General features: G+C 27.2%; 1 protein-coding gene across 1 annotated transcript; it reads right to left on the bottom strand.

The window, feature by feature from the left end:
* Positions 1-2,037: 2,037 nt before the first annotated feature.
* On the bottom strand, positions 2,038-3,878 carry LOC110422554 (uncharacterized). The gene is made up of 4 exons (XM_021436515.2): positions 3,651-3,878; positions 3,359-3,546; positions 3,188-3,257; positions 2,038-2,876 (listed from the first exon to the last, which is right to left on the bottom strand). The coding sequence occupies exons 2-4, from the start codon at positions 3,487-3,489 to the stop codon at positions 2,586-2,588; spliced, it is 492 nt and encodes a 163-aa protein (XP_021292190.1). The 5' UTR covers positions 3,490-3,546; positions 3,651-3,878; the 3' UTR covers positions 2,038-2,585.
* Positions 3,879-13,521: the final 9,643 nt, after the last annotated feature.

Here is a 13,521-nt window from a genome sequence, read left to right as displayed (position 1 = left end):
ATACACCTATGTGACATACATAATTTAATTAATTAGTTAGAATTGGATTATGATTAGTCATATTTCAACATTATTAAGGGGTGCTTGTGTTTTAAAATTAGTATACAAAGTAATATATTTACATAATACATTCAAAATCATTATATTAACTCTCATCTTAGTGTATTTAATACGAATATAATTAGTTTTTTGGGGTTACTTGTCGGTTCCTCTGGAAATAGAGGAAGTCTTATATTTTCGAAGGCAAAATCATTGCTATAGAAAGACAAGTGACTTTGATTCATAGTTTGGCCACTGCGATAAATAGCGATTGTTTAATTTCTCTTGGAAATGAAAGAGTTGCTTCTAATGATCGTGAGGAGATAGTAATTGGCTGGGCTGCTCTTTCTTTAGGGTGGATTGCTTTAAACACTGATGGTGCTTATCGAAATTCTTTTGAGCAAGTTAACGGCTGAAGCAGTGCTAAGGGACTCGGCTAGACAGTGGAAGGGAGCTTTTGCATTAATGAAACTCAAGACATATACTGCTGACCAAGCTGAACTTTAGGGAGTTTATCGTGGATTAAGCTATGCATGGGAGTTAGGCTTTCGACAAACAGATCTTCAAGTTGATAACAAATTAGCAATTCGGGCTATTACATCTCAATTGAATCATCTATGTTTTAACCCAGATTTAATTCAAGTCAATTCACAGGCTCCTTCAACAGCAATGGAATGTCAAAGTTTGTCATATCCTATAATAATGCACCAAATAAATCTAGGGAGTTACTGAGTAATGATATAATTGAAGTTTGTTTACCCTGTTTTGTTAGGTAATAAAAGCTTTCCTTTATTTAAAAAAATAATTAGATTTTTTTTTTTACGTAAAAAACCAAAGAACCAAAGACAAGTTGACGCGGATGCCTTGGGTTAGGTAGGCAATATCCGACAGGCCGGTGGGAAGCGTCCCCACATAGGATTTAATTTTCCGGACGAGAGAAACTAAAGCAGAAAAAAAAAAGAAGGGCATTTCCCCTAGGATAATTGAAGAATCCAAACCTGATTAAACAATATACATAAGAGTTTAAAACGTGTTTTTGAAGTATTTAAAAAGATTTAGTTAAATTTTATTTTTTATTGTATTAAATTATTTTTAATATTTTTATTTTAAATTAAATAAATTTTTATAATTACTTGCTTAACTTAAGTGTTGATGAAAATAAAATCTATTTTATATCCATGTAGTTGAATTGAAATGTTAATTTCTTATAATAAAAAAATAAAATTATAATATTATCCTCTCATTATATTATATTAATATATTATATTTTTATTAATTATAATAAATCATGATTAATAATTATATAATATAAAATAATAAATATTATTTTAATTATTAATTATAAAAATTTATTTTATCTTAAATAAAAATATAAAAAGTTCATTGAATGTATTAAAATATATTTAAAATATTTAAATATTTTTTTAAAAAAATTATTTATTTAAAAAAAACTAGTGCAAAGTAAAGCCAAACGCTGCAAACAAACGCACAGATAGAAGGAAAGAGAAAGAGAAAGAGATACAGGCAGGTGCAGAAGTCGCTGTCATGTTCTGACAGCACGCCCAACGGAAAAAAGGCTCATCCCCACTCGATTCCTCAGCATTATCACCTTCCTACAACTAACCAACCTAAAGCCTAAAGCCTCAGGTCTAGACCCCACCCAACCAGCCCTAGCAGGCAACCCCACCCAATTTCCACTTGCGTCTTGCCCCTTGTTTTCTCCAACTCTCCCCATCATCAAACCCTTTTGTTAATTCTACACTCTACTTGTCACTTTTTCAGCGTTTCGTTTTCTTTTCTCTTTTTCCTCTCTCTCTCTCTCTCTTTCCATCCATCCATCCCCATGCCCGTCCCTTTCTAGCTTTTGCTTAAGGATAATCACGCCAACTCAACAACACAGCATGCAATACACCGCTGAATTGGTATTCCCAACACCACGTGCTTCCGCTTATTCTCTAAGCAGACTTTAATACATGGGATTGATAAAGACATTGAAAATAACCCAACAATGAACAGAAGCTTTTCATAGGATTAATCCTCCTTTTCCTTCAAATTACAATTACAACCGAAGGATCACAGTAATCAAAACATTAAAAACTATCACAAGACAACCTTCTCTCATCTTATCAACAAAAACTAAGAACAATCTAACAAGAGATGAAAGAAAGAAAGAAAGAAATGCTCTTCTGCTTGCTCCCTCTTCTCTCCTCTCTCCTACACAATTTTATTTCTTCAAAAATTAACATCGGCTACCCTCTCATCAGTCTTCACCCTTCATTACAATGTACACATCCTGAGAGTTCTGCAAGGAAAATCCAAAACCCAACTCTTCAAGAACAACAAAGAACACCCATTGACATCATTGGATCTGTATTTACAACACTAGCACACTACTGCTTGTAATTCAATTTATCTCCCTGATTTTTTTTTCTCATATCAAAATTTTCTTACAAATTGAAAATCCCCTCTTGCTCTGCGGCTACCTATGGTTGATAATTCCTTCTTTTTCTTTTTCTTTTTTTGCCAAATTGAGGGTCTTGATTGCGTTAAGCCACGGCAGAGATGCTGCAATTACGGCGGTCTCTGCTGAGGCAATCGAAACCCTCAATCCGGACTGCAGCTGGTTTATGCCCGAATTTCATCCTTACGCATCCTCCGCCTGCTATGCGTGAGGACGGTGATGGTGGTGCTGGGGATGATAGAGGTGGAAGCTGCTTCTCCTTGTTGAATTGGGCATCTTGAACAACAGGATTTGTGGCCCTGCTCGGTGGTGATCCGCAGAAAAATGGTGGCGATGACGCCACCTGGTTACTGGGTTTCTCAGCCCCATAGCCTCCCTGCAGTCAAATTATAAAAACCCGCCTTAAATTCACAATTATCTTCCATTAAATCAACCTTGACTAAAGAAAACTGCTGAGAATGATTAAAACTAAAAGCGATATCATAGAGTAAAATTAAATGAACAAAGCCATATTCAAAAATAAAAAATGAAAACTTGTCTCCTTCCCAGTGAAATGAAAGTTATACTCCATAGTAGTACTTTGGCTGCTTAAAACTAAAATTAAAAAAATAAGACAGAAAAAGGTATAAATCCAACAAAAAGATACATGAACGTCCATAATAAAACTTGGGAGAAAATCGAAGTTACCTTGGTGAGAATTATATCAAGAAGTTCTGTCCCATCTTTTGAATCAACCATTTCAGTCTGATAACAGCCACTGAAAATTTCCAAAATAAGAATTAAATAAGAAAATTTATACTCCAGAAAGATTAAAATTACAAAAAAAAAAAAACAGAGAAACTGGAGAAGGGTACTTACTTGGTAGGCCATCTAAACGCTCTGATATGATCATGAGCTGAGGAATTGCAAAGGCCTAACCGACGAGGCTTAGGGCAAACCACTGAATTATACCCTCTCTCCTCAAACCTTCCCATGCCGTTGGCGTTCATTTTTATTTCTTTTTTTTATTTTCTCCGACAAATCAAAGATCAGAACACCAACACGGCCTGTCCAGAAAAACAACCAAAAAAAATGAGATCTAATAAAAGAAAAAGTAAAACCCACAACCAAACAGAAAAAACCAAAACAGATCAGGGTCTTTCAGACAAACCTAAGCTCCTCCAAAGGAGGATTTACAGGGAGAGAGGATTTTGGTCGAAATTGAAAGCAGAAGAGGAAGAATAAATCTGGGTTGAGATTCTTCGGAGAGGAGAAAGAAAGATAAGGATAGGGATTGGGTTGAGTATTCATAGAAAAGAGAAGAGAAGGAGAGTGAGAGGAAGGGAGGATAGGGTGTGGGCAAGTTGAAATGATGTCATAGGAGATCAGTGGGTATTAGCCGTCTGATTTGATTGATTATTACATTTAAGATGGTTAAAGTTTGTTGGGATTTGAAGCCAAATAGAATCTGATGGAGATTTGGATTCTGAGACACATCAATCTTCAATGTCCCTTCATTTCTTTATTCCCCTGATGGCATATCTCATCCGTCTGATGCATGCATGTGCACTGTTTTTTTTTTCTTTTATAAAAGAATTTTTTTTAATGAATGGCTAATGGCATCTCTTCAAATAATTTAATAAAATAATTTTCATTTTTTAAAAAATTACACTTATTTTTTTTATTAACATGGATGAATTTTTTTTTAGTAAATAATACTTTATAAATAATTTATATTCTCACAATTGTAAAATTAATCATTTAATTTTTAATTTAAAATGAACTTGTTTATTCGCATTTTAATAAGTACTGCATTTTACTAATTAAAAAAACATAAATACAAAATAGAAAAGTATATAACTAGAGATGATTAGCAAAATAGAGAATTAATATTCCTTACGTTTGCTTGATTTTAGACTTAGGATTATAGATTATTATTTATTTTTTAAGATTGAAAATAACTTCATCATAATAAACATTTTTAATCACAATTAACATCTTATATGTTTGGTACTAACCATCAAAATTAATGGTTATGATCAAACACAATTCAGATCGTAATGTCCAAACAAGTAAAGTTAGCGAAAGAATTTTGCTTAGTTGAAACACAAAAGAGTCTCAAGAAGGATAGACTAAGAAGGCATTTGCCTTTGTTAATTATATAAATCATGGTAATATATGATTAAAAAAATTAGAGGATTAAAATATTAAATACTTATTAATCCAATACTAAATGGGTTTTGTTTGATGTTCTAAAATTTTGCTAGACTCAAAGAGCTTCCAACTGCTAAAGACAAACAAAATTTGACTAAAAAACAAATCTAATCTTTTGTTTTTGCCTTTGAAGGTAAAACCAAGAGCAGGCCTTAGCTTTATACACCAACCATTAGCCTTGTCCAATCTTTGAATTGAGGAGAATTAAAAAATTTGGTATGAGTACCAAATCTATTTAATTAGTTTAACTGGATTCTACTAAGTTTCTTTTTTATTACTCCCTCCCTCAGTCCTAACTCTTTAGTTCAAAGTTTGATAAAAATACACAACAATATATTGTAAGTGATTGAGTGGTCTTGCTGCCACTATCTTCTAAAATTCTTTTTTTTTAAAGAAAAATAAAGTTTGATAAGAAAATTTGAGTTGAGTGCATTTTAAATTTTAAATTTTTGTGATATTTATATTTAATGATTTTTAATGTAAAAAATACTAATTAATATGATATATTAAGTGATTAAGAATAGAAAATAACTTAATTTTGAGACACCCTAATAAAAAATGGATATAAAAATGGGGTGAGGAGGCTTTTGTATTTATTTTTTTAATTTTAATAATGAGAAAATTGTAGTTTTTGGACATATAAAAATAAACTACATTTTCAAATTTAACCGAAAATAATTATGATTTTCAATTAGAATTTATCATTTCAATTTAGGGTTTGAGTAAAAAAGCAAGGTGAAATTTATGAGATTCATAAGATTTACCTCTTGCACTTGATTTATTTCCATATCTAAAAAAAAAAAACTAAGATGGAAAATATTATGAAAATTTAAAAGGGTCGACTTACTAGGACCTAGTTTGACATTGGAGTTGAAGAAAATATGTGTGATTGAAAAAACTATAATTACTTTGCTCATAAGAAAGGCTCTAATGTGATAGATTATGGTGAAAAAGTTTATCTTATTGTTTATTTTTACTCAAATTTTAATGTTTCTTCACTCTAACCCAAAATCAAACTTATTTTAAATCTTTTGAAAAATGCAGTGCCCATTCTAAATTGCTCTATTTTCCCTCATCTAGTGAAATCTTTTGGTTTGCTTCAAGAGCTGAGCAAGGAATAAAGAACTAGTTAAAATTTCACAATCATGAAAAAGTTTGTTGGTAGAGGTATGTTTGCATTTTTCTTTTTTTTTTGGGTAATTAACTTGCCGATTGAGTTATTTGATTAATTAGTAACATGAAAAAGAAGCTGGTATATAATCCATGAAATTATATATGCTTGATAAGTTTAAGTCACTGTGGTTTTACTTCATCTAATAAACATTTAAGTATTTACGTATAAGAAAAAAAATGTTAATTTTAGTGCTTTTATGGTTAAAAAAATTACATTTCAAATCTTTACCTAAAACTCTTTATTTGCTAATTGCATTACTTGGAAAAACCATTCAAGTCAAAGGATGACTTATAAGAGAATTAAAAGGAAAGGTCACATAAATTTTTTTAAAAAAAAGAAGAGATAGAAGTTTTGATTTGCTGTCAAAGCCAAATCGAAAGTGGTGACGGATTATCAATCTTCAATTTTATGTCATAATTTTATTTTATTTTAAAAATAATTAAGTTTTTTAAAATTAAATTATGAACCTGATCAATGATGTTATATGATTATCTTTTAATTGCTTATCATGTAAAATCTTAATATTGTCGATACAATAAAGACTCATTCATGCTTATCAAGGGAGGAAAAAAGAAAGTATAGAGGGGTCTTTCAATGGGCCATGATTCCACATCCAAAGTGGGAAAGGACAAAGCAAAATTTTGACAATGCTAAAGTGGTAAAGTGGCCATCTTTCTTTTCTTAAATGTTGCTTGCTTTCAAGTTTATCCCCCTTGGGCAATAAGCTACAAGTGGGAATGTACCTTCGCCTACCAATCTGGTGTAGAGAGGTAGCAAGAATTAATTAAAAATAAACAAACAATAATAATATTAATTGAAAAAAAAAGATAAAATGGTATATGAAAAATTTAAAATTATAAAGGATATAAGTAAAGTTTGTTAAAATAATAATAATGATAATAATAATAATAATAATAATTGTTGAAGTGGTGCATTGTATAATGACAATCAGTGCATTGATGGGTCAAAGAAAAGGCAAGAGGTAATGAATTGTGTGTGGAGAGAAATGCTAGTGTCCTATATTTTACTTCTTGATGCAGCATATTGCATTTGATTCCTCCCTATCTAGATATATGTATATATATATATATATATATATATATATTGTCTATTTTAAGGCACAGACATTGATGTCTCATTGCTCAACTGCCGGTCTCATGGTCATAGGCATGTTGCTTCTTGCTCTTTAAAAAATAAAAAAGTTGGCAATTAATTAGGGTTGTTTGTCATTAAAATTCAACATGGAATCACTCATCAATGTCAATAAATTATTAAAAATTTTTCTGCATCTTTATTTGACCAGAATCATTACAACATATTAGACTTAAAAGGTCATGTTCTAATAAAATATTTTTAATGATATTTTTATATATCTTTTAGAATATCTTAATAAATTTGATTGTATTATATAAATTTTTTAAAAGAAATTGTGAGGAATAACCTTGATAAAGATATTTCAAAAATAACCATCGAAATAAATTTAATTATTTTTAATCATATTTAGTAATGACTTAATAAAAATACTCTTAAAATTATTTCAAATAAATTAAACTATTAATCACTATTTCTCCTCACTTGTGCTTCTAATTTCTCTTTCTCATCATCTAGCTCTCTTTAATTTTATCGATTCTCCCTTCAACATTCATTTACTATGCTCTTAATTTCTCTATCTTGTGTTTTCAATACGCCAAACGATAGTTTTGATATGCTTGGGGTGAGTGACTATTTGAAATTTTAATTTTTAAGTATTTTAGATGAAACGGTAGAAATGATCATAGATATTTAAAATAACTTTAATTAGATCAATTCGGAACTTAAATATCAATAAACTCAAGAATTTGAAATTTATAAACTTAGGGTTCCAAATGGATTTTTTTTCGATTTTTAGTTGAAATAATTGTTTTAGATAAAAGAATTGTATTTTGATTTATAAAAACATGTTAGAAACATTTTAATCGGTGTTAAATTATAAAAAAAAAAACAAAAAGCAATAAAGAGAGTTCAGAAGATTTAAAGTTTTGGTTCATAAGTAACAACAACATTTTAGGTATTAAAGTGTAACAATTTTTTTTTGAACATGATGTGTAATAATAATATTTTTTAATATGACGTGTAACAAGTTTTTGTACATAGCATGTAATAATAATATTTTTTTTTAACATGATGTATAATAACCTTTTTTAACTATGGTGTAACATGTTTTTGTATATAAAGTATAAAAACAATATATTTTTCTAATATGATGTGTAATATGTTTTAGTATATGATGTGTAACAATAACATTTTTTCAACATGACATGTAATATCGTGTAATGGCATGTAACATCGTTAAGGGTAATTTTATTCAATTTGATTAAAAATAGTTAAAATTATAAAAAGAGCTATTTTTGAAAACATCTTATTTTTAAGGATTATTTTTTAAAAGCCCTCAAGTTTTAACAATAATATAAATAAAATATAATTATAAAAATTTCATACACTAAATAAAGATTTCCACTTTTTTTTGAGTGAAAGATTTGCACTTTTAATATTACTACTAAATATAAAAAATGTAATAGAAAATTTAAGGAAATTTTATTTTCTAAAAAATATATTATTTAAAAAATATAATTAAAACCAATATTTATTACAGTGAGTGATCCTAATAAACTCTCATTTTTGTAATATGTAACAAGGTAAATTTGATCTAATGGTATTATCCTTGGTATATAGAATTAAGCGTAAAGATTTAATTTCTTTCTTGTTCATTTAATTTTGTTTCATTTGCTGAGGAAAACAAAAGTGTAATACATAAAAGTTTTTAAGTTTTTACTCTGATAGACCAAAAAACAACTACGTTGGATTAATGATTTCTATATACTTTTTATTCAAACTAAATATTTAAAATTGCATTATGAGTTTTGATCGATGTAAGTGAAATAGATAAAATAAATTATTTTTAAATTATTTTTATAATTAAATAAAAATTTGGCATAATATTTAAAAAATTCTTAAACTATTAAAAAAATTCAAATAAACTCTTATTCTTTTATTGTGTTTAATCAAGTTCATATATTTTTATTTTAAATTGAATAAATCTATATATTTTTATTTTTAACCAAATTAGCCCTTATGACTAATAATTGACTTAATCAAAATACTTGTCATTCTATATCATATGATATTAATATGATATGTTAAAATGTCATAATTGATGATGACGTGACATGTTGATATATCGTAATTGATGATTACATGACATGTTAATACGACATGACAACATGACATGTGACATTTTATACCCTTAACATTAATGTCACACTAGTGTCATATGAGTATAAAATGATAAATAATATTTTAATTAATAAAAAATTATCAAACATTAATTATAAGAATTTGTTTGATCTAAAATAAACTTATAAAGACTTAATTGAATATAATAAAAAAAATAAAAATTTTTTTAAATTTTTTTAAATAACTCAAAGGTTTTTTCAAACATTATGTTTAAAAACTTTTAAAAATAGTTGACAAACTGGAAGAACAATTCCTAAACAAATCATTTAAAACTCGGGAATATATTTAATCTCATACCAATTTAGATCTTAGCAGGGGAGAACATAATCAATCAACTAGAGTGCCATTGAGGAGCCCTAGTTTACCCATTTGCAACAAGTCTCTTTTTGAGGGAAAGCAGCCCAGTTTGGCAACAGGAATCATTCCTAGTTGCTGTAAATTTGGGAGCATGGTCCATGGTTTTATCAGCCCAACAAAATAAAATAAAATATATTTTTATTCCACATCTTTCAGTTGTTAGCAAATATGTACATAGCATAGTTATGGGTCTTCTTTGAAGGTGGTTGGTGTGATCTATTGTGATCAATAAAATCTCAAATAAGCAAAATAGCATAAAATAGTGAAAAAAAAAACAAAGAAATTTAAATTACCTTAAATGTTATATGTATAGCCCTTCTTTGCTCCTGTAAAAACTTAAACATAATAATAATAATAATAATAATAAAAGTTTTTTTAATATTTTTGGAAAATAAAAAGTTCTTTGAAAGTAATTAAAAAGAATTATAAAATAAAAGATTTTACTAAAAATATTTTTTCTTTTTTTTTTTTCCTTTTTGACCACCGAGACACTGCTTCGGCGAGGAGTTGTATCCTACCCCCATCAGCTCTCCAGCTTTGGCCTCTCGCCCTTTCATTTTCTATTTTTCATTTCATTTTTCTTTTTTCTCCTTTCTTTTTTACAAACAAATGACCAGGCAATTAAACTAAATTTTTATATTCGAGTATTTGACTTGTTAATTAATACATAATCTTCTATTTAAAGATTAAGATTTGAATATCCCTTCTCTCAATTAAAAAAAAAACTAAATCATTCATTTTTTATTATTAAAAATATAAATAATATATTTTTTTATGTAAAATATATTTAAGGTAATATATTATTATTAGGTCGATTATTTGATGAGTTTAATTGAATTTTTTAACCTCAATAATCAATCAATTAAACTGATTTAACTGAATTTTTATAAATTGAAGTCAAACAAATCAAATTGAATTGATTGAATTCAATAGATTCAGTCAATTTATTCGATTTTGATTGATTGATACTCTTTTCTAAACTAAACTAAAATTTAGAGTTTTAAACACTCTTAATAATTGATGTCATTGAGTTACTTTGAAATCAAAATGAAAAATATATGGTTTTGTAAAAGTTGAAATGAAATATTTTAGGTTCATTTGGTTGGCAATTCATTCCTTTCTTAACCATTTTAAATAAATAACCAAAATTTAATGTAAACAATTTTAACAATTATAAAACAACTCAAATATTTCAAAAGAGAAAATTATTTACTTAAATACATATAAAATTAATACATTTATATATTATATTAGAGTATTTTTCAGTTTATTCAAAAAAAGATAAAAATGAGTATTCTAATGTATCTTTTTAACTTTTTAGTGCTTTGGTGCCTAATTCATTTGATTGTATTCTTTGCTATTTAGCTGACACTTGTTATTCATATTTAGTGGACACTTGTGTTATTTATAATCACTAAAAACTTGTCATTCATGCATGAATAGATAAAATTAATATTTGAATAACCGAACACCTATATAAACGTAAACTTCATACAAATATGTGGTATGACATTTTTCAGTATATAAAACTTTGTGCTTTATAACTGTTTTATAAAGAAAACAATATTAAATTTTCAGTAAAAAATTACAATAACACTCTTATAAGTTTCACTAAAAAGATAATAAAATTTTTATATTGTGTTTAAGAGATCTAGAGAGAAAAATAAATATTTTTAAAAAAAATATATATACACGAAAGTAGAAAAAGGAAATTATATTTTGTTTGAGATTTTTGGGAAAGAGACAAAAGAGAAAAGCAATGACAAGTACAATGGAATGGCATTTCATTCGGGTAGTATGTCTTTAAAATACTTGTTCTTTTATTTGGTTACTTTTTGAGCATAAAATAGCCATTCTTCAAGAATGATTATTCCTTAAAATCACGGAATACATATTACCACCTCCCTCATGGTGATAACCATTCTAAGTTCTAGGGAATAAAGTTTTAAATATTTTGGACAAAAATACCTTAATTTATTTATTTAAAAAAAATTACTAACCCTACACTATAATTTTTTTTTTCATTTCCTTTCTTCTATCTCTCACCCCTTCTTTCTCTAAGAAAGCTTCATGCAGTGTTCTTCCTCCACAATCATTGTCAACACCGCCAGGTCCTCGGTCATTAACTATTGGAGAAATGACCTAACGTTTTAAGAGCATCAATTTGGCTGAAAGTATGGTAAAAAACACGATTAGGAATACCAACAACAACATTAACACCGTCACAAGGATCCAATCATCATCCCATCAACACATAAATATTATTTTACTCTAAAATAATCACCAAAGGGCATGCATGAGTCTCTTAATCTGTTGAATAGCAGATGGTATCTCAAACCCATAAGTATAAATGCCTCTTAGAAGGTTTTCTTTCAAATCCATTTTACCAAAGCTCTCACAGACCTCATTATAAGTAGCAAAGAACTTTTTTCCTTCTTTAGAAAGCAATTCATTTATTTTGGTGTTGAGTATCATATTGTTGATCTGTCAGGTGTGAGTCTAGCCATTACTGTTTGTCTTGATTGTCCTCTGAGAAAAGAAAACAAAGGAAGAAAATAAAAAGAAACAAAAATAAAAATTTATATTAATTATTTAACATTAATAATAAAGTATTGATGTTTAATGAAAATAAAAATTAAAATATTAAAAAATAAAAAATAAAATAAAGAAAATTGATTCAAATAATTAATATAAAAAATTATATTACAAATTTAATAATTTAATAATATATTAGAAATATTAATAATTTATATTAGTAATTTAATAATAAATTATTGATGTTTAACAAAAATAGAATTTATTTTTATTTTTGATGAAAATAAATTTTATTATAATTAAGGGTAATTTTATTATTTTATCATTTATATATATATAGTGGAAATAGAAGAGCTTATTACATCATTCTAAATCAAGTAACGTCTATAACATCAGCTAGTAAAAGAGAAACAATGCTAGAAGGAAGAGACTTAAACACACTAAGTCTTAAGGGTAGATTATCATGATGTATGGCCATCCAATTAGCACATTGATTCGCTTCACGAAGTATGTGAAATATTCTACAATTCCAATCTTGTAGAAGTAATTCTTTTATGTTCCTTAGCAAATGCACATTCGAGTTTAAAATATTACTTTCCATTGACAATTTTTGTATAAGAGTCAAACTCCACTTGAACCTTCCTAAATCCCCTTCTCCAACACAAATTTAAACCTTGGAATATTGCCTATAGCTCAGCATTTAGTGAAAAAGTTATACCAATTTTATAAATGAATCCCAACATCCATTTTCTCTTGTCATCACGGATTATTCCACCTACTGCTGCTTCACCTACGGATTATAGACAATCATGATTAAGACAAAAAGTAAATTTGCATGAGAAGAAATTATAATAGAGATGAGATTAAGTAATATTATTAGAATTCTAATTTCTAAGAATGATTAGAATTGTAGATAACTTAAATAATTAAATTAGATTAGAAATTAAATTATTTTAGAACTTTGCTAACATGAATAACATATATCCAATTCTTTTTGAGTAATATATACTGGATATGCTAACATGATTTCTTTAATTAGTAATGCAGCATATGCTAACATGCAAACAAAAAAAAAAATAACCAAGTTAAAATGTTTTTAATTGAAAATTATTAAATACAATTAGAATTCTTATTTATAAATTGGTTAAATTTTATTAAATTTATAAAAATTAAAAATTATTAAAATAATTATCTAAAAATATAATGAACAAAAGCATTAATTTTTGTTAATAAAAATTTTTATTAATATCCGTGCATATACATATATATAAAATAGAGATAAATAGACTATAAATAACTGATATATTTCTTAATGAGGAAATTATGAGGATAACCTTCCTTATGAGTTTAATTCAAAAATATCATTCATTATAATCTTAACTATTTTTAGTTAAATTTTGATATGATTTGACAACAATGCTCTTAAATAATTTCAAACAAATTAAAATGGTTTCAGTTTTATTTATCTTGCTATCCAAATAAAAATTTT

Source organism: Theobroma umbraticum, unplaced genomic scaffold (assembly GCF_002168275.2).
Source record: "Theobroma umbraticum cultivar Fairchild unplaced genomic scaffold, ASM216827v3 scaffold_146.0, whole genome shotgun sequence".
Classification (NCBI taxonomy): Eukaryota; Viridiplantae; Streptophyta; class Magnoliopsida; order Malvales; family Malvaceae; genus Theobroma; species Theobroma umbraticum.
The sequence above is the reverse complement of the archived record's forward strand: the minus strand, read 5'-3'. Positions and strand labels throughout refer to the sequence as shown.

Coding starts and splice junctions, on each gene's coding strand:
- LOC110422554 (XM_021436515.2), bottom strand. CDS start 3,489: ATGAACGCCAACGGCATGGGAAGGTTTGAGGAGAGAGGGTATAATTCA. Junction 3,258..3,358: donor GCGTTTAGATGGCCTACCAA/GTAAGTACCCTT, acceptor GGAAATTTTCAG/TGGCTGTTATCAGACTGAAA. Junction 2,877..3,187: donor TTGATATAATTCTCACCAAG/GTAACTTCGATT, acceptor ATTTGACTGCAG/GGAGGCTATGGGGCTGAGAA.